This window comes from Vicugna pacos, chromosome 23, assembly GCF_048564905.1.
Source record: "Vicugna pacos chromosome 23, VicPac4, whole genome shotgun sequence".
Classification (NCBI taxonomy): domain Eukaryota; kingdom Metazoa; phylum Chordata; class Mammalia; order Artiodactyla; family Camelidae; genus Vicugna; species Vicugna pacos.
In genome coordinates this window covers 16,241,973-16,265,783 of record NC_133009.1, presented here as the reverse complement: position 1 = coordinate 16,265,783, position 23,811 = coordinate 16,241,973, and the positions used below count along the sequence as shown (strand labels likewise).

Below are 23,811 nucleotides of genomic sequence, written 5' to 3'. Positions count from 1 at the left end.
CATGCTTTTGTAGGTCATGTATCCAAACAACAAGACCCAGATCTCAGCCTAGAAAGTGAATTCAGAAGCAAATATTCCAATGGCAGGGGGTCCACAATGCCCAACTCTAAAGATTGCTATGTGGCTAGCTTAGTTCATTTTAGAGATTTTATGGAACCATTAATGGCAATTACTTAAAATGGTCCCTGGTCATTTACTCAATAATCAGTCCAAGATTGTGATGTAATTGCAGTGTATAGCCTTACCAAACAAGGGAGATACTGAAACCCACTACTGGCAAGTCTTCAAGGGCAAAAAAAGGTGATATTGGTGGTGGCCATCTGATTGGTGTAGTAAGTGGGCAAGGAAGTTGCAATTAATGTGTCCTCCAAAGAGTGGGAGTAGAGGAAGGATTATAGTGAAAGTAATGAAGTTTAAGTCTATGGAATTTTTTTTTGTGTGAATCCCTTCCAAGGCTCTGGGAAGTGAACTGAAACATGTTTTCAGGGTTAAAAATTGAGGGGGAACATTTCCAAAAGTGAGATATTTAAACTGTGGTTGGTTAAGACCACTGTCTCCTTCATCTCCAGCTTCCCCTCTGACGCATGTGCTTGTGTCCAGGGACATTGGGGTGAACTTTTCTATTATTTTAGATCCATAACCCTAGCAATACTTAAGACACCAAGTATGCCATGTATGAAGTTGAAGGCTTTAAAGCATCCCAGATACAAAAAAAAATTTTTTGACAAATGATATTAGAGGAAAAACTAGTTATCCTTCTATTCTCTCTACAGAAAATATTACAATTTTTTTTTGTCATGGCAACAGACACTTAAGGAGTATGCAGCCAAAGATGCAGATACCATAGTCTCTTGTCAGTCAACAATAGCAAATTCTTTAAAATTAATTTCTAGATTTTGTGGGATTTACAGTATTTGTCAGCTTTTAATAATTTGAAATGTATGTAAACTATTTTCTTATTGCAGGTAAGTATCTTTGTACTTATTTTTATAGCTACATATTTGTATTTTTCTTAAAGAGGATCCCCAAGTTGTATAAGCTTTGGGCCCACAGAACCTCTGTCTGCCCCTGAATAGGAGGTACCTGGGGGAGCACTGATGTTCTGTTACCTTTTGCTGAGGCATCTCTCACTGCTCTTCAGTCAGAGACCCAGAGCCAGCCCCCTGTTCAAAAAATAGGAATTTACCAGGAGTAGAATAGAGGATATTTTATCCTAGTTTATGACAGCAAATGCGAAATACCTGTACTCTAGTTATTTGAACCTGGCTTTGTGAACTATTACAGGCAGGGAACTTACCTTTTCATCTTCATGGATCTAGTACAGAACCCAGGATTTGATAAAATGACTTAAATGTTTATCATCTTAATGTAAAAATCTCCTTTTAGGCCATAAATCACTTCCATTTCTCCTTCTGTTGTTAATAAACTGTGGTAATTAGATTTAAAGTAAATATAAATGGCATTTACTCCAAAGACCCTGCTAGGCCACGAGTTGGATGCTTTTCCTTTTTTTCCTCCTCCTTCACTGCCCCCACCCCACAATGTTGAAAACATCCTCCTGCCTCTGTATCATGTTTACTTTCCAGTCTCTTCTTTTTACGACGTCTAGGTTACCTTTTGGTATGTTGGTGGGTCTGACTTTGTCTGACTTATTCCATAGCTTTCATTTACTTCCCATATTGAGATTCTTGCTTTACTCTTCTCTTTTCCCCTCAAGGGCTGCTGAGATTTGTACAGTTGTTTCCAACTGCTGTCTGATGACTGATGACTTAGTTGTGGGGGCTAATAAAGTTTTACTGTTATTTAAAAGGGAGACTCCTCTGTACTTGCTTGGCAAGTACTGAGTATTCACCTAGGATACAGTGTATTGTATCTAATGTTACTGGGAAAACCCAGGCTGTTATGCAAATTTAAGGACCCTTACTAAAGATTACAGGGAATCTGGAAACAGTGTTGCTGAGGTTTTTGTGCATGGTTCCAGATTTAAAAAGCTGTGTAATATTGAAGTTTTACTACTCCTCTAAAGCATTTCCTAATAATTTGAGTCCACATCAGTGGTTTCTTGTGTTGGCCTAAGGCACACATTCTTACTAGCATTTCTGCCTTGTGGAACCTCTGGAGTAATGGGACCTTTCAAATCTTCCAATTTATCTCTTCACTGAATGCACTTAAAACTCTATTATGGGGCACTTGAATGTATACTTCCTAAAACTTCTTGTTTTTGAGTAAGCTGTTAGTCCTTAGGAGGCTATTTAGAAATATGGAAAGTATGATGAGATCTTGAGAATTTCACTTTAAAATCAACATATAATCAGAACAGAGATAGACAAAAGGCTCCTTTTAGTGACTGAATGGCCGAAGGGTCAGCGCAACTTGCCTGCAACTTGATTGTGTTAAACTATCGAAATTTCAGATTGTTAAAATATCTAAAATGTTGAAATAGCCAATCAAAATGGGTGCAAATCAACATGGAAACGTGGGGACAGCTAAGTCATTAAGGGAAGTGTTTCCAGTGCCTATCCAAGTTCTGTCTAAAAGTGAGGGAGCCCGCACCAGCTGGGTTAAGGTCTGTTAGTCCTTTATGGTTCTGATTAATGATGAAAAAAATGTCTGTAGACTGAGATTTTTCTCATCTCATGAAAAGAGCACGTCTATTGTGAGATTAATCAACCAAATGCTATTAGTGTTTGATGCATCTAAATCACTTCTTCTGTTTTGTTCCCAAACTCAACAAGCACATGACAGTACAGTGGATTTACATATTAAGTGTGTGTGTAGAGGGTGCAATCTTAGGCCAGGACATAATTTGAAATTTGCATATAATCAGAATTATGCTTGAAATCTGTTGAATCACTTTTAAATTACTACGACTTAGGTCTTTAGAAGCTCAGAATCTAATTTATTTGTCTTCCTACCTCCTATCTCTTCTTCCTCTCATTCCCCCTACACTCTTTCTTTCTCCCCCTCCCTCCCTTTTACTCTCTCCCTTCCACTCACTCCCTCCTCTATTTCATTTTTTTTTAACCCTGGGCCAGTGTGACTCTTAAGATTTGTTTCAAAGGTAGGAATGAGGAACAATGGGCATTCAAAGAACTTCACCCTGTATTACATGAGAGTGGTTAAGAGACTCCATGCGATTTGGAGTCATGCTTCTTTTTGGAGAATGGGAATCTTATACTTACCAACAATGTGTTACTTACTGTAAAATTTGAGTACTTACAGGATATAGAGAAAATTAAATGAGGTAAAATTTGTAAAGTTCTTTGCATGTAAGTGCTGTTAAAATGGCTGTCATCAAAACAATGCTTCAGTTGTGATTTGGATTTTGGAATAAGTCTGCCTCTAGAAGCCAGTAGAGCAGTCATGTGGCCATAATTGTTCTGATTCCTTTTTCTTGTAAATGTAATGACTTCACATTATCATTTTTGAAGTTTCAATGTATATATATCTACCTCTAAGGAATAAATTCCCCACCCAAAATTGATACTAAATTTAAGAGCCAGATAGTACACCTTAGTGAATTCTTCTTGGGAATGAGGTCTATATTTTGCATTTTGGGGGAGAAAGATGTTGCTAAGTTTCACTGCATGTCTGCTGCGAGGAACTGATAGTATTTTACATGTGAATAAACCAGACAGTCTTGTATTTTAGCTTCCTTCCAATAGAAAGGGGGTGGAGGACAGATCAAGACTCATAAATACCTACTTTTCGTAGTCATTATAAATTAAAAATTTTTTTTTGCATTTGGGAGTACTTTAGCTCATAGTCTCTTCTTTTAATTATTTATTTAATGGCAATAAACAAACCATCTGAAAGAGACTGGAGTCTTTATGAAATTAGCAGTCCTTTGCAGTATGAATTATTGCATGTTCTAATATATCTATTTTAAGTAAAATCTTCAGATACTTTAAAAAATACATTTTTAAGTAATATAAAAGATTGTCCTGTAGAAGAGACGTTACCTCCATGGAGTTGTTTTTCAAACCCCACCCCCGATGATTTGTGAAGAAATTCTTGTAAGTATTCTTGGTTAATTGCCTACCTGTAATAAGTTCACAGGTTCATAAGTTCTTTGTTGAATTAAATTTGATGTTAAAAGTTGAAAAGAAAGATTTCTCTCTCATCTACTTTTGAGAACCTGGCCAAACTATGAATCCTCCTCCCGTGTGCTGTGCCCACATACTATATAAATTCTGCTAAAAAAGACAATTTTACTAGTACCCAAGTACCTCTGTAACTCTGGGATTTTTATTACTCAGAGAGAGCCTGAGTATAGCTTGGACTTCTTCCTGCTTTCAGTGTAGCCAGGAGTAAGAACTGAACAAGTCTTTGTGCGTTTGCATGCATGCGTGTATTTAAGTATATGTATGAATGTGTGTATTTATGTTCTTAGGTATTTTTATAATTTCTTTTCCTTTCATAATCAGGAGGAATTTTAATGGGACAATTTGAATTCGCTGAGATTTTTCTATTCTAAAAGAAAAAGGTATTTAGTAGAGGAGAAAAAAATGAAACAAACAAACAAACAAAAAACCCCAAGCAAACAAAAAGTATTCAGTGGGAGATACAAATGAAAAAGTCAGTTGTTTATTAATTTATTTTTAGTTTCAGCTCTATTAGGTATAATCGACAGCATCATAAGATATTTGAAGTGTGCGCAGTGATGATTTGGTATACATTGTGAAAGGATCTTCCCCATCTAAGTTAATTATCACATCCATCACCTCCTGTACTATATTTTTTTGGAGGGGGAGGTGAGAATGAGAACACTTAAGTTCTGTTCCCTTAGCAAATTTTATTAACGTAGTGCAGTGTTATCAGCATGGTATTTATATGTGGAATCTAAAATAAAGTCAGACTCATAGAAACAGAGGGTAGAAGATTGGTTGCCAGGGCTGGAAGGTTAGCGAAGTAAGGAGAGGTTGCTAAAAAGGGTATCAGCTTTCAGCTATAAGATGAATGAGTTCTGAAGATCTAATGTATAAAAGTCAATCTTTTATATTTTTATTATTTTAAATAATGCCTATTTTTTAGCAAGATAAATCTCCTCAGTCATTTGTAGCACACTGAAGTTATGACACTTAAGAATTTTACAAAGATGAATTAATGAAACATACATTGACTCTAAAACAGCAGGAATGATCTCACCCTTCAAAAATGTCTGGTGTGCTTCTGTTTTTTCAGCTGTTGCACATTAGAGAATTTTCATCATGTTGAAGGTGTGGTGGTTTTGCAGAAGTCTTAGGTGTTCATAGAGTTGAAGCTGAGGGTCACTTTTGTCCAGTCAATCATCTGTAGTGTCCCCCCCGAACCCAGATTTTCTAAGGCTCTTCCAACTTCTAAGCCGTCCCTCAGCTCACATTTCTATATGGATTCAGCAAAATTTAGTTCCACCAGAAAGCCCTTTCTTGACAAAAACTTCATAACACAAGTGATTTCTTGTTTTGCATACTTTCAAGCATGAGAATTTATGGTCTGTAGAATGAATTATCAACCACACTTGCTTATGAGCACTTACTGTTGGAACCTGTCTCATGGTTAGATAATTAAAGTTATTTTTTCTTATATTTGGCAACATGAGAGACCAAAAATCTCACTTTTGGTTTCTGTAGTTTGTAGGGATCTACTTTTATTCACATGTTGGTTATATCTGTGTGGGTTGCATATGTTTTCAATTTGAATTTTTCTTAAGTGGATAAAAAAGTGATTTGAGACTCGTGACAGAAGCCTGTTTATCTTTCGCAACAAGTAATATTATGATACACGGTAATCCCTTTGTGAAAGCCTCATAAATGTTGATGAATTGGAAACTGTATTAAGAGTAAACCAAAAGCCTACTTATGTTCTGTTCTGTTTACACATAATTGCCTTATGAAAATGCAACTAAATTAGAAAGTTTTCCATTTTCATAAGAATACCTAGGACTTAGGGATTTCCATCCATAGCTAATAGACAACAGAACAGATTTCCAGTGATGTATCATAATCTCTTTATACTGGGTTTGAAGGAAAGATGTATTTGAGGAGTCACCCCGAATATACTTTACATCTAAAGAAAGACGTATAAAAATGGATTTCACTTTTGTTTCTACTTAACACTATTACATTTCATTGTTAAACTTGAGATGCTATACTATCCTTGTTTTCTAATTATTTTCCTCCTTTACATTGAAAATTATTAGAGAATTATGTGTCTCGTTCTTAAAATAGGTGTTCTTTCCATTTATCTGATTTCTCCTGTCTTTTGCTGCGTTTAGTCTCTATAAATAAGATGTTATCCTCAAAATATATATCATCAGTCAAGTTTATCAAATGCTTTCTCAGACAGTAAGTCAGTTCTTTTCATTTCCTTGAGTTAGGCAGCCATGTTGTATGTTTAAGACATAAAAATGTCAACACTCTGATTATTAAAATATGTGCTCTGTTTATGTCAAATATTAGCTATAATCAGTCTGATTTCTATAGCCACATGGACAGATTTGAGGAGCAGAATGACTCATACATGTCTGTTCAAGTATGATAGATCACTCAGAACCCATTTTTCAAAATATGGCATTTACTTCTTTAGACTATTTTCTTGATGTATGCTTTACTTTGTATGTAAAATTCCAGGTGTTTTTTGAGGTTAAAATTTGAGGATACATAGCATTTGGCTTATGGGTAATTAACTGTAATAGATTTGTTTTTTGTGTTCTCAGTTTGTGATACCACAAGTTTTTCTTTGTAAAACACCACTTCACTGAAGGGCTTTAAGCAGAGGATTAGTTTTTCATTTGCGTCTTTCAGATAAAATTCAAATACCATAGCTTGATCTTGTGACCTCTGCCTCTGACACAAGCTTCCAGCTTCATCTTCTGCTTCTTTTTCTGAACACTTAACTGTAGCCAGTTGGATGCACTCGTATTCCCAGCAGGCTGGGAGTACTTCTGTCTCTGTGTTTTCCCAGGCCTTCTCTTCTACCTGGAATGACTCTGTGTGTCTTTTTCACTTACAGAAATCTTGTCTTTCATGGGTACAATTTTTTTCCATTTTGCCTTTGAAGTCATTGTTGAAATAGTCAATTAGGGGAAAAGAAGGGAATTTAATTAGAAAGGGAAGAAAACATTTGAGTATCTACTGTGATGGGTCCTTTTCATACAGTATTTCGACAAGGGCTCCATGTTTCTTGAATTCTCATAACATTCTTTTATGTAAGACAGCATCTCATTACTATCATCATAATGACCAACTTCATGGACATCAGTTTGCATGCCACCTTTATTATGTGTAGAACCTGCCACTTGGTTTGGGGTACAATGATAAAGGAGGTGTGGTTCTTGACCTTGGAGGAAAGGCAGAAAGATTTGTTAAAAACAAATAATGCATAATACGTGTGAAAATACTCAGTAAATACTAGTTAATAAGAAAGGTTGTTACTAAATATTGACTAAAACTATGCTCATTAATACTCAGTACCTGAAAGACTGCTTTGAACAATAAGCATTTGTTTTTATGAGTGAACGTAATTGCCTCACACTGTTCATTTTATAATAATAGGTCTTAGCCACTTTTCTCATCCTTGAGGACAAAAGAAAGGGGAGGGATACTTTTTGCAGAGAATGAAGTCACTGAACAGTATTTGTTGTTTGATTAATTTGTTTGCGACTACCACTATTGACATTTTAAAAATGTTTTTATTTTGAGTAGCTTGGCAGTAGCTTAATACCCAGCTCTGTTGTGAGCTTTATGCATAATTACAAGGAAAATTGTTCATGGTAGGATATAATCTTGAAGGATATACGAACGAGAGAGGGATCTGAGGTGGATTAAAAATGAGTATCACTTAGATGTAATTGTAGTAAATTCACCCAAGCAATACCCGGCCAGACATGACCTTTTGTTTAATGAGGAATTGTATTTGCTGTCATAGAACTTCTGTGAACTGGAAGTTTCTGTGTTTGCAGTGAGACTTAACATTCTATTATTAACTAATTTCTTAATATTTTCCCAAAGACTCGTTTTCAAGAATACACTGCTTAAATTGCTTCTGACCTGAAATATTTTTCTAAATACAGTGATCACTTTTCCTATTATTTTTGTACTTACTTATTTTATCACAAAAGATGAATATTTTGTTGGCATTGCAATTACTTTTCAATAATTAATATATCACAACGTATATTACAGTATACAGTCTATAATTACAATGTACTGTATATTACAATAATTCAATACCCAATGTATTGAAATTGAATTTGATAATTTGCTAATTATCATTTGTAAATTGGATCTTGAAATTTAGGAAGAGAGTGGAGGGAAAAGGAATCTCAATATTGCTATTACCATGTTCTGTAGAGGTCCTTTTTGTTTATTTTGAGAAATAGAACTATGTGTAATATCTCTGCATGTATTATCTCTGTGTAAGTGATTTCTAGACACTGTAATTCATTTTGAATATATTATTCCAAGATAGAAAGCTTGAAATTTGAGCATGGGTTAAACTAGCATTTTATTCTGAATCTACTACAATAAGTGGATGTAGGGAAAGGATTGTCTTGACTGTGATGGAAACAAACCTCACATCAGGACAGAAAGTGACTGAGTCATGTAATTAAGCAAAGCCAACTTCTGCACCTGGAGGTCTGTTGCGGTGGTATAAAACTGTAACATTGCTGATAATGCTCACCCTTCTCTTTTTCTCTTACAGGTGTTAAAATGGGTAGAGGAAGCAGTGCAGGCCTCCAAAGTTCATCTCTTATCAACAGATCATTTGGAACAGGCTGTAAACACTTGGAAAATTCCTTTTGATCCTAGCCTAAAAGAGGTCACTGTGTCTCTGAGTGGCCCATCTCCAATAATTGAAATTCGCGATCCTTTAGGTGAGATATATTGCACATTCACATAATAAAATACAAAAACCATGAAAGGTAAAAGATTTTTTGCACACTTCTGTCAAATTAATGCTAACTTTATGAGTAAATTTGATGAATACAAAAGTTACTAGGGAAGATGTTTGAAAAAGAAAGTTACTTTTTTTTAGTCATTAGTATTGTTGAATTAACAGCAGATTCAAAAAGCTAAAACTCCTAATAATTCAAACAGATCACACTTAGTAACTTAACTTTAGCTAAACTACCCAAAAGATATTGTAATTGAACCTGAAATCATAATGTCCTAATTTTATATGAGGAAATACTTCCCAGTAACTTACTCTGTAAAATTCAGTATTTTATGTTACTTTTAAGTGAATCACATTGAAAAACTTCTTTTAAAACAGCTGTCTAATTTTTACCATATCATTTTCTTAATAAAGATTAGCTTTACAGGAGATGACTGTTGAAAGCAAATTTATATTTTTATTAGAGTAATATTTTAATTTGCTTTGCCTCTTCACTTAATTGTATGGTATAACCCTAAATTTTGGCCTGAGTCCATTGCTGGTTGAATATTACAGTAAGACTTAATTGAAAAGTAACTTTGTTATACACCAGAAATGGACACAACATTGTAAACTGACTAAACTTCAATAAGAAAAAAAAAGTTTGAATTAATTAAAAAAAAAAAGTTCTCAGTGAAAAGAAAAAAAGTAACCGAATAAAGACAGTAACTTCATTCTCCCTAATATTTATATTTAGAAATGTTCTTTTACCTATTGTTTGCAAAATATTTTTATTCCCATTGTAGCAGTAGTATGTGTTATATTATTTTTTATGTATTTGTGAAAATTTATAAATGGAGAGGGAGTAACTATCCTTCTCACTTTAATTTATGTCTTAGAAAACAATTAATACTTTAAAGAAAACAGTTTATGAAATTGTTCTCAAAGGCTACCTCCACAGTAACAATCAAGTTGAAATTTACAAAACAAGCAGAATCTATTTTTCAAGACTTCATAGGTTCAGCCTTAGAACTGGATTTGTCTTTTAAGGTAGCACTCTTCTAACGTCCATTTTATCTATCAGGAAAAATCTGTTTTTCACTACCTGGATACTTAAAAGTACCTGTGCCCATTGCGTTATGTTTTTATTACTTTAAGAAGTCATTGACATTGATATTTTAAAAGTCATTTATAATGATTGTAAAGCTTTTGTTACAAACATAGGATTTTTATAATTGATTTGTTTATATAACTACAGAAGTAGTCCACAGAAGAGGCAAGAGTGAAGTGAACAACTAAAATGTGGCTTAATTTCAAATTTGCTTTTCTTCCTCTCTGAGTTCAAACTACTAGATTCTTTAGGTAAATCTCAGATCAGTAGAAGATGATACCACGTTACTTCATTATACTGCCTCCTTTAATTATTCCTATGACAGGTAAAGGCTTGTTCCTATGTTTCACGGAAAACTGGTGAAAGTTTTGTACTTGATGTAAAGATATGCCCAGGGCTCTTATGTTAGTAATACCTTGAGTGATCTTTAAAAAGACATTTATTCTGGCTTACTGTTTTTACCATCTGTTACGTCTAAATGTCTCTAGGGACTGCACATAAGTGCTCGGTAGCCATCATAATTGTTACCTAGGCTAGCTTTGGAAGTATGATTACAGTCTGCTAATTGTTATTCTTTTTAAGATCAAATCAGCATAGCAGAGAGGAATCTGTTACTTCAGTTCCGATGTCCAGAAACCCTAAAATTAGGTGTATTTTAGATAGAAATAAAATCATGTTTTGAGCTTTAGGCTCAAATATCCATCAGGTAATCTGTCCTGGAAATGTACACAGTTAATCTGCATAGCTGAAAGAAAGATTTTGCTTGTTACCTTTATGTCTGTCTTTCAGGGAAGCTGGTGAAAAAGGGATTTGGCCTGAACGAGCTGTTAAATATCCATAACTCTGCCAAGGTGGTGAATGTTAAAGAGCCAGAGGCTGGAATATGGACAGTGAAGGTACTGTTATTTTACAGAGTCTGTTTATTATTTTATTTTGATGTTGGCGTGTTTTACAAAGTGGATACAATAGTTTATTTATATCTTCCCTTGCAATCATGAAGAGTGCTTTTACTGAAAATGAAGTATACGTGGTGCGTTGGTCAGAGGTGTCTTGATCACGTGAATTGATAGTGTTAAGTTTTGATAATCATGAAAGGTATTGATACCACCACAAAATAGGCTTAAAATCCTTGGATGGTTTTCCTGTTGTCAAATCTATAGGTTGATTGTATTGGCTACTCCCTTCCTCCAAAACAATCAGAGATGGAGCCTGGAAAAAATGATGGTTGGGGCACAGGCCCCAGGGTGGAGCTGCCCTGGGTTCGCATCTCAGCGCCACCGCTCAGAAGCTGCCTTGCCTTGGAACTGTAACTCCTCTGTGCCTTGCTGTCCTCCCCTGTAATGTAGGATGGCAGGAGCAATCCTTTACTTCGTGGAATTGTGCTGAGAGTGAAATTAAGATGACACAAATGAAGTACTTAGTTAGCATAGTTCCTGTTACAAAATAAGCACTCAAGCATTGTTGATTGTTGGTATTTGGTGGCTCTGCATTCATTGTTTAACACAAAATGGTATTTGTATCCTACTTAGTATATATTCACTCTTAGAAAGCATTGTATTTTGGTGATATAGAGGAACGAACACATAATCGAAATTCAGGACACCATACATCTAAGGTCTAGTTCTGCTCCAGATTATGTGTGTGACCCGCTCTGGTAGATGGTCCGCGTGGCTTGCCTGTGTATTTCAGAATTTTCAGTGTGCTCTGGCCTCCTTCCAACTGTCGTGTCTGTGTTTCTGTGTCAGAGAGATTTTCTATTTTCTTTTTTTTTTTTTAACCAGAACAGGAGAAGGCTGTTTTGCTGGAGAAGTAAACCCCTCAAGAGCAGCTTTCAGCCCTGGCAGGAATAAGGTCCAGTTGTCTGTAGTGAGAGCAGGCTTAAAAGCATGCCCTTTACTGGCTGCATTCCTTTTCCTGCATTACTCTCCCTCCTCCTGTGCAGCCCTCGCACCTCCCAAACATCTTAACTCTACAATCCTCTGGGAGGACTCAGATGAAGATACCTTTTGCATCACTTACTCTTGCATTGTCTCAGCTTCCCTACACAAAAAATGGGATCAGCGGGCTCATGGTTCAAATTGTAGAGCTGCTGTGAAGGTTCATAGAGGGGCTTTACTGTGGAAAACTGAGGTGCTATTTTTGCAGCCCATTTTTTTTAAACTTTTTTTTTTAATCGAGTTACAGTCATTTTACAATGTTGTGTCAAATTCCAGTGTAGAGCACAGTTTTTCAGTTATACATGAACATACATATATTCATTGTCACATTTTTTTTTGCTGCAAGCCAGCCCATTTTTTTGAAAAGAATGCCTATATTAATGTTCTTGATTTAAAGAGTGAGTTTCCATTGTAACTCCATTCAAATCCTGGAATACTCGTTTATTTTGAGAACTCTCAGACTTGGAAACTAGAAATAGAAATACGGATTTTTTAAAAGGGGGGATGATATGGGATAAAGGTACAAGTAAAAAGGCAGTGTGCAAGACAGTCTAGTAATGTTTTATTGAATGGTCAGAAATGGTCCCATCTGCATGTTATATTCACCAAGTTCCTTTGCACGTGGTGGTTGTTTAGTATTTACTGAGTGTAGCCAGATTTGATTGTACATTTATTTTGACCTACTTACCAAGAATATGACTAGACTGAGTTTGACTTTCTGGGACCACAGTGGAAAGGAGTATAAGAAGCTGAGTCTCTTTATTCCCAGACACTTTAAGCATGACGTCAGCCAGCAGTGTCCTGAGCTAGCAAGTCCACTGCTAGCTCCGTTCTTGCTCTCCGAATCAAGTCATGAAGTTGTCCATTGCTGATTTTGAAATATGTACAAGTGATGCCATCCTTCTGTATTATTAGCAATTTATTGTGAAGTATGTGAACCTACTTGCAGGTGATTTGGATTGCTACCAGAGGTATTTCCTCTAGTAAAAACTCTTGCCTAAAAGAGGGATATTTCACATGTCTGATGTTTTACCGTGTGCCTAACACACCTATTCATTCAGTCAGCCCTTCAATAAACAATGAACATCCGCTTCTGGCTGTGTTCCATGGTACTTAATGGGCACTAAGCATGTCTTAATTGATCATTAGAACAGAGGAGCACTGAAGAATAGTCTGTGAGTGAGGAGGGAGAGGATAAGATGATGGCGACACTGTTTAGACAAGTCTCTAAGCTCAGTCTCCTACAATTAAGAAAACAATAAAAAGGCATAGTGTCTATTATTATATTATCTTAAATTTATATCTAGTCCTCACCAGAAAAGCTTCTGGGTCTCATGGTACACAATTTCTAGAGTGCAATTAGTGATAACTAAACAGAGCATAAGCATTACAATGCAAATAAAGATAATAAACTTATTTTGCTTCTAAATGAAATACCAAACTAATGTACCAGGTTGGTGCAAAGGAAACTGAGCTGAATCTACTGACATAAATATCGATGCTGATTTTGGATCTCCCTTTCGGACAGCTGATGCATGCTTTACATGTGTGCTTTCTCAAGAAGAGAAGTGTCTGAGATTACATGGCACATCCCTCATGCCGTCCCCTGTGCATTCTGCTGTCTGGAAAGTGTCTGCGCTATCAATGGAATTAATAATGGCTTTTTGAATGTTTCACAGAACAGTTTTAATCTTGAGTATGGAGAACAGTCTATCTCTTGTTTGACCTTAGCATAGTATTCAAGGACCACCTGATTGAGCCTCAGTCAATCTTTCCAGTTACCTTCCATCATTTGCCTTTCGACTTTCATCAAATATAATTTGGTGGTGTCTCTCACCCTCTCCTACCACATTCTCTTGGTCCTTGCTTTCTCTCAAGCTGTTCCATCTTCCCAGAATGCTCTTCCGTTCTTACTTAATGTCTGATTCATAACTACCCACTAATGCTCAGTCCAAATGGCAGCTGTCATCCAGACATGTCTGACTTTTTCCATCCAGAATATTCTCTTCCCTCTGGCTTTCTGCTGCAATTTTTCTGCACCTCCCTTTTGGATTATTTTTCCCCTTTACAGTATATTTACTTCTGTACAGATATTGTCTTCCAATTTTGCTATAGACTGGACTTTGTCACTGTTATATGTCACAGTACCTGAGAGAGACCCATGTAAGTATTTATGATTAAAAATTAATACATTTACTGTGATGATATCCAGGGGGGCCAGGCAGAAGCGTTGGTTTAATTAGCCCACAATTGACATACTGACACAGGACACTTTATTTTTTAAAATGCTATGAGAGTGATTTCTTTTGTGGTTTCGTTCTGAAACCCTGGTGATTCCTTTCCTGCGACTTACTAGGATACTTTCACTAAACAGAGGTGAGTCACCTCATCAGTATAGTTCCTACAAATGACTCGAATGTTTTAGGTTGCCTCTGATGCAGGGGAAAATATGTCAAAAAAGAAATAACTGAAATGAACATAAAATATTATTAAAAAAGAGAAGGTGGTTTTATGCCACAATGTTTCCACTTGTAGGAAGCTACAAATCCTGGATCTTGTTTCTGAGAAGAGATGTAAATTTTCCATTCAGGCAGCTGTAATCTATATATAGAGTTTTTGACAATAACCACAGAAACTCTCAGGCAAGATTTTCCCCTCTGCTCTTAAAGAGAAACTTCATGCAAAGATACTAAATAATTGTCAGCACCCATTAGGTTTAGGTGATACAGACTGTTTCCGTTAGTCTAGGATTATCAATGTGATCGATCACATAATTTAGCACATCTGCTGGGGTGTTTCCATAAAGTAAATCTGATCAACTGTCCTTAGATAATCTCCCAAGTAGAGAAGGGACTGTACCCAACTGCGTGATTGTATTGAGATTCTGACACAAGTAGAAATTTCCTGGTTTATGATATTTATTTTGGTTGCCGGAGCTTCCTAATGCATCTTCTGCAGGGTAAGGCTATTTTAGACATCATTGCCAAGTGACATAAACTTGTTAAGGAATCATTATCAAATAACCCTCAAGTCTACAAAGGACCACACAAGCACAATACTATGCTGCCTCCAATTATTCTCACCTAGTGACTCTTTTGAATAAGCCTTCAGACTATACCAAGTATGTTATTTAAATAGACTAGGTGTGGCATTAATTCAATGTTTAGGGTCAATGGAATGCTGCATAGATTTTTTTCCTGGAAAATTTCCCTGTTATTTTGGTCTGCCAATATCAGCTTGTCAACCAAAAGGAATGTTTCCTTTTCTTTTTTCTTTTTTTCTGTATAAATGTGTGTGTGAACATATACTTAAGCAGAATTTATTCTATGTTTTGGGTACATTTCTCTCCTTATATGACATTTATTTAAGCATACAGTGCCAGATAAAATAATAGTATTTAAGTCAAGCTGGCTTTATTATATTTGTGGCTGACACAATGCCTAGCCCACAGTAGATTCTCAGTAAATATTTGATTTAAAACCACAGTGTAAAGAATGGTGTGCTGTTCAAGAGTAATTACTTTGTAAAGAAATGGGCATCTATTTTATTTCAAGATACTCCACTACTTAGAATCTTTTGACCTTGAAGAAGTTACTTAGTACTCCCTAAGTCTAAGAAAAATGGGGGAAAATAATACCTACTTAATACTGTCATGATTAAATTAGATGTTGGTAAAGTGCTTAAACAGTTTGACCCATGAATGGTAAAATTATTCTGCTGAATATGTACAAATTATAAACTGTATCTTTATTTTCTATCAATTCAGATATAAATCAAGGTTCTCTTTTTTCCTTTGGCTTATTTATTATTTTATAAAACACTGAAACTCCTTAGGAGAGAGAAATGAAAGCCAGCCTTATGAGTCACATTTTAATTCCATTTATAACGGGAGGCTTCACAATAGTACCAGGAGGAATTCTCATTGGCTCGGTACAAAAAAGCTCATTCCTCGCTAATGTCACATGTCCTGTGAGGGTGGAAAGGATGTTCTCCCACACTCGGGAACCCAGGGTGATAGAAGTAGCACCATGGAGCATGTGGCCCCTTTTAGTGGGGAAGAGACAGGAGAACGTGCATTGAATTCAAAAAGGAAGGGATTGTGTCACCTCTAGGATGAGGTAGACACTTTGGTGAGTGACAGACACACTTCACTCCCTTTGTTACCCATTGGCCAGAACTTTTATCATGGCCTAATGGTTTGCTGGAGCTGGCTTAGAAATGGCTTGTGAAGAGTCAACTCTGCACTTTCTCTTCCCAGCTCTTTGTTCGGTGACATCATGTTGGGAGCCTGAAATCAGCCACTGTGGTGGTATCTACATCATGGAAATTGGCAAGTGCCCCAAATTAGGGCATTTTTTGTTTTGTTTTGTTTTTTCCAGAGAGAAGTTTGCCAACACTCCAGTAACCTGGCCTCTCCTAAAAGAGTTCATTTAGAAATTTAGAATGGCGAATGAATAGTTGGGGGCATATTATTGTTTTCTGTGCCGCAGGGTCTAGACCAACCCAGAGATTACGTTATCCAACAGTGCTGTGCATAGACTTAGAATATTGAACTTGGAGTAATTGCCATTTAGCTTGCTGTCTAAATGTAGGCAAGGAATCATTTCTTTGAGCCCCAGTTTCTTTATAGTGCTATAAAATCATTTTTGGCTGTAACAGGATTTTATAAGATAATATGTGAACACACTTAGCATAATGCTTCAAGGTAAGTTCAATGAGTTCTTGATGAATCTGGCATTAATTTGTCCTAGGAGAATCTAAGGGAAAGCGCCAACATTAATTAAGCATTTGGATGACTTCAGTATCATTTATTCAATCTACATGTATTAAGTGCCTATTAGGTAATCTTTTATAGGTGATAAAGATGACATAATTATTGCCTTCACGGGCTTTCAGTGTCGAGAGGGCTTTCAATATCTAATAGGCCTTTCTCCTTAAACTGAAAGTAGATCTGGCTGCAATAGAGCTGACCAGGAGGATATCAGAGGAGCAGCTGATTTTCCCTGGAGCTCTCCATGGTGCTTGCTTCCTGGTACTTCAGCCTGTCCTCCTTCATTCCTTGTAGACTCACTCCAATTCAGAAGCCTGCACTCCGGTCCACTCTGCTCCTTCTTTTCTCTGACTGCTTTTGGATTGTGGCCACCTCTTTACAACTTTAGAATGCCAGTAGGTGTCTAGCTGAACTTCATCTTTGCCTCAGCTGTGCTCACACTATAGCAGCCTCTGTATTCCTGACTCAGACCCTTGTACAATTTGACCAACACGACATCCTGCCTCAGAGTAGTAATATAGCTCATTATGAATGTTTAAAAATTGTATGAATAGATATACTGTTTAACATACAACTCTTAGAATTTCTAGCCAATACAAACCCTGTTCAATGTCTGGTGTCTAGAAAATTTCCTGTTATGCTTGGAGCCATCGTGCTGCTCTTAGATTTCCCTCTTCTTAAATACAGAAGCCATGAGGTTAGGATTCCTCTATGCCAGAGTGATAGTTCTGGATATTCTGTGGTAGAGAAATGCTTTTTGGGGCCAAATTCTAATTTTTAATATAACCCACAATTTAAATCTACATGATATAAAGACCAGATAGAAATACATTAAATCATTTTTTGAGTCTTACTAATTTAATTATCTCTATAGAAAAATGGTACTAAGATGGCTAAAATAATTTAGAAGGGAAGAGAGGACACATCTGGACTTCTCCTCTGCTCAACTCAGTTACAGAATTAGCTGAATTTTCTTTGCCCCCAAGACCGTATCATTTATTTCTCCTGCAGCCGTGCTATGTCCGTACTGTGTGAGATGCCAGAGCCTTCTCCCAGTGCTTCTGGAATTTCCTAAAAGCTTGCCTTCTTACAGTCTCCTTGCCTCCCAATTACCTGTGTGTTGATTCTAAGCTTGTGTACTTTGATGCAGGGTACAGCTCAGCCCCTTCAAAAATTTCACTGGAAATCCACTAACAGGAATCTTTCGTGAGTTTAGTAGATTTGCTGATAGGTTTAGGGACATATCTTGAAGTGACTTGTGCCCTTTTGCTCTCTCCTTGTCCCCAGTCCTCCTTTCTCCCTGTTGTGTTTTTTCTTCTCTCCTGTGGAGAGTCTCAGGAGTTCTATGTTACTCTTCTATTGTGGAGAACAGTTGGATGTATTTCAGCCTTTGCCCTGGAACCAGCATAATCTAATTCATTGAAATGATCATGAGAAATGCATGGGGTAGCTGCAGAGGTCAGTTTCTGGAGCCTCACTGAGTTCCCATCCCAGCTCCGCTACCTGCTGTTTATCTGTGACCTTGAGCAAATGACTTTACCTTCCTCATCTGTGAAATGAAAATAGTAATAGTATTGCCAAGTAGTAAGGAGCCACCGTGGTTTTAAGGAAGACTGTGTGGTTTGCAGAGCTCTGGAGCTGGCTTATCTTTAACCATGGTGTGGCTTAATCTAGCTGTTCACCAGAGTAAAATCGTAGAAATATGTATTTCTAGAACGTTATGTCATTGCTGATACCTAAATATGTGCTTCTCAGAGTTGTGATCCATGTTTCCATGTTAGTGCCCTGATGCTAGCATGTGAATGCTTTCTCTTACTCCTGTATTCTGCTTCCACCTAAATGCTGCTATCATGTAGTCACTTTATTTTGAGACCAAAATCTCAGTGATCAATGCAATAAAATAGTGGTGAACTCTTGTTCATAAGCCTTAGGTGGTTTTTGAAATGCACATTCCTAGACTTCTCTGACCAGAGATTCTGATTCAGTAAATCTTGGCTGGAGCTCAGAGTCTGTGTTTTTATGAACAATCCAAGTAATTTTGTGCAGATGTAGGTATAAGTGATGCTCAGATCATATTTGGGGAGACCCCGAGGTAGAGACTAACTCTGACGTACCTTGCCTTTGGGAGACATTGCATGTAGCACTGTGGTGAAGAGCCCAGAGCCTGACCTTTGGATTAAAACCCCACCTCTGCACGTTAGGAAAGTTAGAAAACCCTGTGAACTTGGACGAGCTATTTAATGCTTTGATGCCTCAACCTCCTTATTTTATACAGTGGTGGTAATGAAGATACCTACCTTATAGGATTGTAATGAGGATTAAATAAGCCAGTGTATTCCAAGAGTCTGGGCACAGAGGAAGTGCCCAATAAACGTTAATGTTATTATTTTATCCTGTGGCCCTAATCCAAATTATTTATTGTTTAGGCACATATGAGTAACTTCAGCGCCTAGTTGTTATTTGATATCTTGTCCATCTCCTTTGGGAGGTTTTAACTGAACTACAGGCTAGTCTGTGCTCCCTTTGTATATGCATTTTTATGTACCTTTTATGTAATTCTGTCACTGCATTTACTGCATCATAAAAAAGATTTCTCTTTCTCCATCTACCCCCACTCCCACAGTGGCCATAAACTTTTAGAGGGTAGGAACTTTTTTTTTTTTCCAAACTCACATTTGATCTCAAGCACTGAATGCCTTTGCTGGATACTGCTGAGCTGAAGATGCCCTTTGGCTAAAAGCTGGATAATGGTCAGCTCTTGTGCTTGCCCTGGCTGTATCTTTCCAGAACAAAGAGAAAAGAAATATTTTCCATAATAGTACCTGGATGGTGTTGAGGGGAGAAGATTCAGTCATTTATTCATTTTATGTGTATTTCCTGAACATATACCTCTATATCTTTAACCACTGAGCATGCAGTATAATACTCAAATGTACTTTAGTCACCTGGGATATGTATTACAAAACTTGCATTGAAGACACAGAATCACTCAGATCAGAGCCTCATTGATTTGACATCAATCCCAATTAAACACTCTGCAGTTTCTCATACTGTTAGTGTTTATTGTGACCAGCATCCTGGGTCAGTTACTAATGGGGTTTGTCATTAAACATTTTTCAGACATCGAGCAGTGGAAGGCACTCTGTTCGCATCACTGGCCTCAGTACCATTGATTTCCGAGCTGGTTTTTCCCGAAAGCCTACTCTGGACTTCAAAAAAACAGTCAACAGACCTGTGCAAGGTTTGTATATGCACATTACTTCAATTGGCATGGGAAATGTTTTTCCGACTGTCTGTGATTATATAATTTTGTAGTATTCAATAAAATTGGGAAACATAGCGTCTTTATTATAGCTAAGATTGCACTCTTGACCTAGTCATTGTTTCTCAAAGTGTAGTCCCAAGATTCACATGTTAAAATCACTTAGGGAGCTTGTCAAAAATTAAGATTCCTGGGGCCCGCGCCAGATCTGAATGAAAATCCCAAAAGGCATGGCCCAGGAAAATGCACTTGAATGAGTAACCCACTGATTCCTATACTTACTAAACTTTGAAAACTACTGACGTAGATCTTGAGACTCTTTTCTTACTACCGTCTTACTACCCTGTTGTCAAGGTGAAAATAGGGATTTTGTGTGTGGGTAAAGACATCACATAGCCGTGGGTGTTCAAAGATGAAATTATTGTTCATTTGAAAACTTCTTTCTCTTACTTTATTCATACAAGAAGATTTATATTTTTGTAGCCAAAAAAGAAGGCTCAATCCTACCGTGACTTTAAATTTCTTTTTTCTGATTGTCGTTTATTTATTTTTGTTGCTGCAGTTGCTAGAAGGATACAAAATAGTGAATCTTTAAAAATTGTCATATAATCAGGGGGAGGGTATAGCTCAAGTGGTAGAGTGCATGCTTAGCATGCATGAGGTCCTGGGTTCAATCCCCAGTGCCTCCATCAAAAAACTAAATAAATGAATAGAACTACCTCCCCCTGCAAACAAACAAACAAACAAACAAATAAACAAATAAAAATGGTCACATAATCAAACACCATATAACACAGTATTCATAATTCTAATTTTTCTACATATAAACATACCATAAAGATAATCCCTTAGGAACCCTTTGTCTGCTCATGAAAAAAGCGTCTCTTGTGTAGAACAGATTCTACAGTTGGGCCATAGTTTGTGACTCGGTCTGTGGTTCTCATAAGTATGGTACTCATTGTCTGTTACTATAATGCAAATACTTATTTGATACCTAACCTCAGTGCATGTTAGCTGTAAACAATGACAAGTTCTTTCTCTTGTAGGAATACCTACCTTTGTGCTGCTGAATACTTCTGGAATTTCCATCCCAGCGAGGGTAGATCTTCTTGAACTTCTCAGTATCTCAGGCAGTTCCCTTAAGACTATTCCTGTTAAATATTACCCAGACAGAAAACCTTATGGCGTATGGAATATTTCTGACTTTGTACCACCAAGTGAAGCTTTTTTTCTCAAAGTATCAGGCTACGATAAGGATGATCATCTCTTCCAGAGAGTATCAAGTGTTTCCTTTTCCAGCATTGTCCCAGGTAAGATATCACTCTGTTCAGCACTGGAGTATTGAGAGTTTCAGGGGCTGATGTGGTCTAGGTAAAGAATGGACTCTAAAGTCAAAAATAATATCTTCATGTTATTACTGGGTCACCACGTCAAAGAGCACTCACACATAGGTGACGCACTTTCCTTAACCATGAAATAGAAGCATCCAGCATTTCCAGTTAAGTCTCACAGACTGTAGATCTGAGAATTTTGATTACTTCAGTGTAAGAACTTGAACTGGGAAATTCTGGTGTTCTTACTCCCCCTAAAAAAACCTGGCACATGTGTTTAATGTTTAATTAAGATATCTGATTTGGCTACATTTTTATATACGATTGTCAGAAACCTTCTGTTTCATGAACAGTAGTTGATTGTAAACAACTGGTGATGATTTTGCCTTTACTTGGTTAGTTGGTTAGTTAGTTAATTAGGAAGCTAGTTACTTATATATTTGCTGTTAGTTCTCAAGGCTGATGACTGAACTCTGACCAAAACTTTAGAACTGTATATAGCTTGCACCGTGGACTGACAGACATACAGAAGGATTGCTTCTAGTTTGTGCTTTTGGGTGGAGGGATAAGATTGTGATTTGCGAAATTCAGGAACAACTCTAGCTTTTGTTTAATAGTTTTAGAAAGGTAGTAATAGAACCAACCTCAGTATTTCCTCATGTACAATATTCAAAGTTAGTTGTGTTCACCCCTGAATTGAATGCTTAAAAAAATCTACTGCATTCTTAAAAATGAATTTTGTCGTTCTTTTTTTGGAGAACGATTACCTGGGGAGCTCAGTTCTAAGATACATGGGTTCTTTTCATATTTTCACGTTTTTGAAATTGAACTGTGTTCTACAGTTGATGATGTGTTGTAACTTACTTAGTAGCTTTGTGTTCTGTCTTGGTCTTAAGATCAGTAAGGTCTTAGATTCAGTGAGTACCTTAGGAAAGGGTCCATGGAGCTAATCCAGAAATTAATAAGCTTTGAGCCCAGAAAGACAGCTAAAGTGATTTTTTAGTTGTTTAATTAATTGGAATGTGGAGAATTTACTGGAATAATTTAAGCATGAAGCTTTTGAATGGATTAACAGGAAGTATGAAATATCATTGTGACCTTCTTGCTCATGTTCTTTTTCTTCCTAGATGCTCCTAAAGTTACAATGCCCGAGAAAACCCTGGGGTACTACCTGCAGCCGGGCCGAATTCCCTGCACTGTTGAGAGCCTTCTGCCCTTCACCTTGAGCTTTGTCAGAAATGGAGTTAGACTCGGAGTAGACCAGTATTTAAAGTGTGTAAATGTTTCTATTAGTAATAATTTGGAGCACTACACATCTAAATACAAATAGATACTTCTGTTATTGTACTTCTTCATTAGAAATTTCTCGTTTGTTGGTCCCACAGTCTTGGAATAGAACAGTGAGCAAAACAGACACAGTTCTGTACTCTTGTGGAACTTAATATTGTATGATAAGATAATAAATGCTAGAATACGTTTAAGAGTTGATTCGGTTTTATAGGACTGAATTTATGCAGAGGATCCCTTGTTAAAACAAAGAATGCAAAATTATGAATGCAGAGTTAGATATCGAACCTTTCAAGAGCCTTTACAGATGAAAGACCCTGAAGCTAAGCTTTATTGGCTTCAGGGCAAACTTGTCTCTGAATCTGATTTAAAGTTCTAAGGCGAAAAGTAGAGCAGGTCTTTAGTTGGGTGGGGCGGGTGGTACTGACTGGTTGGTGGGGAGCATGTGGTTTGGGCCAAGTTGCATTTAAAAAATTCAGGGTAGGGGCATTTGAGCAAAGACCTGTACATGATGAGAGAGCTGGTCACGCAGGTATCCAGGGAAGGGTATTCACACACCAGGAATAGTAAATGCAGATGCACTAAGGCAGTGTGGATCAGGTAAGTGGGAAAGGAAGGCAAGAAGGAAACAAGTGTAGCTGGAGCCCAGGGAGCCAGGAGGAGAAGAGTGGAAAAGGGGCTTGTGCCGGGGGGTGGGGGTCGGGGGCAGTGACTGGGGACCAGAAGTGTATGGTTACTGTGGCAGCTAACAATCAACAGAAGTGGGCTAGAAGGCACCGACTTTCCTTGTGAAGATGGGTGAACTTTTTAGACAAATCTAAGTTAGCTAGTGATAAACATTAAGTAGACCTTAAACACTAGAGGGTGATTTCTGGAAAATGTTTTTTCACTTATGCTGAAACAAACTACATTTTGGGAAAAACGCTAGGAATTATTTTATAAAACTTTTACACTGGTAATCCACTATTAATGTAACTTCTACAACATGTTAAATGTTTGACAGTCTTAGCTCATACTCACTCTCATTAGGGGGTCATTTTAAGCAAAAGCTATGGCAAGAATGTTCATAATAACTTTAGAAAATTTTCCAATATTTAAAAATTGGATTGTATCATTTCCTGCTACTTTTTTAAACATACATTTTACATGTATCTTGATGATTTACTTAGCTGCATATTTAATAACCAGCAACATAACTGGCCGGGATATCAAATATGATGAAGCTACATAACTGACAGATGGAATCAAATGATTCT

The 23,811-nt window shown here is 36.9% G+C and overlaps 1 protein-coding gene across 1 annotated transcript in view; it reads left to right on the top strand.

Annotated features, from left to right (window-relative positions):
- The window catches only part of HMCN1 (hemicentin 1), a 400,921-nt gene that overhangs the window by 139,326 nt on the left and 237,784 nt on the right, over positions 1-23,811 (top strand). Inside the window, exons 5-9 of the mRNA XM_006198786.4 lie at positions 8,686-8,857; positions 10,757-10,863; positions 19,796-19,916; positions 20,984-21,247; positions 22,396-22,540. Of these exons, the coding sequence (XP_006198848.1) occupies positions 8,686-8,857; positions 10,757-10,863; positions 19,796-19,916; positions 20,984-21,247; positions 22,396-22,540 (809 nt within the window). The remainder of the gene's footprint in view (positions 1-8,685; positions 8,858-10,756; positions 10,864-19,795; positions 19,917-20,983; positions 21,248-22,395; positions 22,541-23,811) is intronic.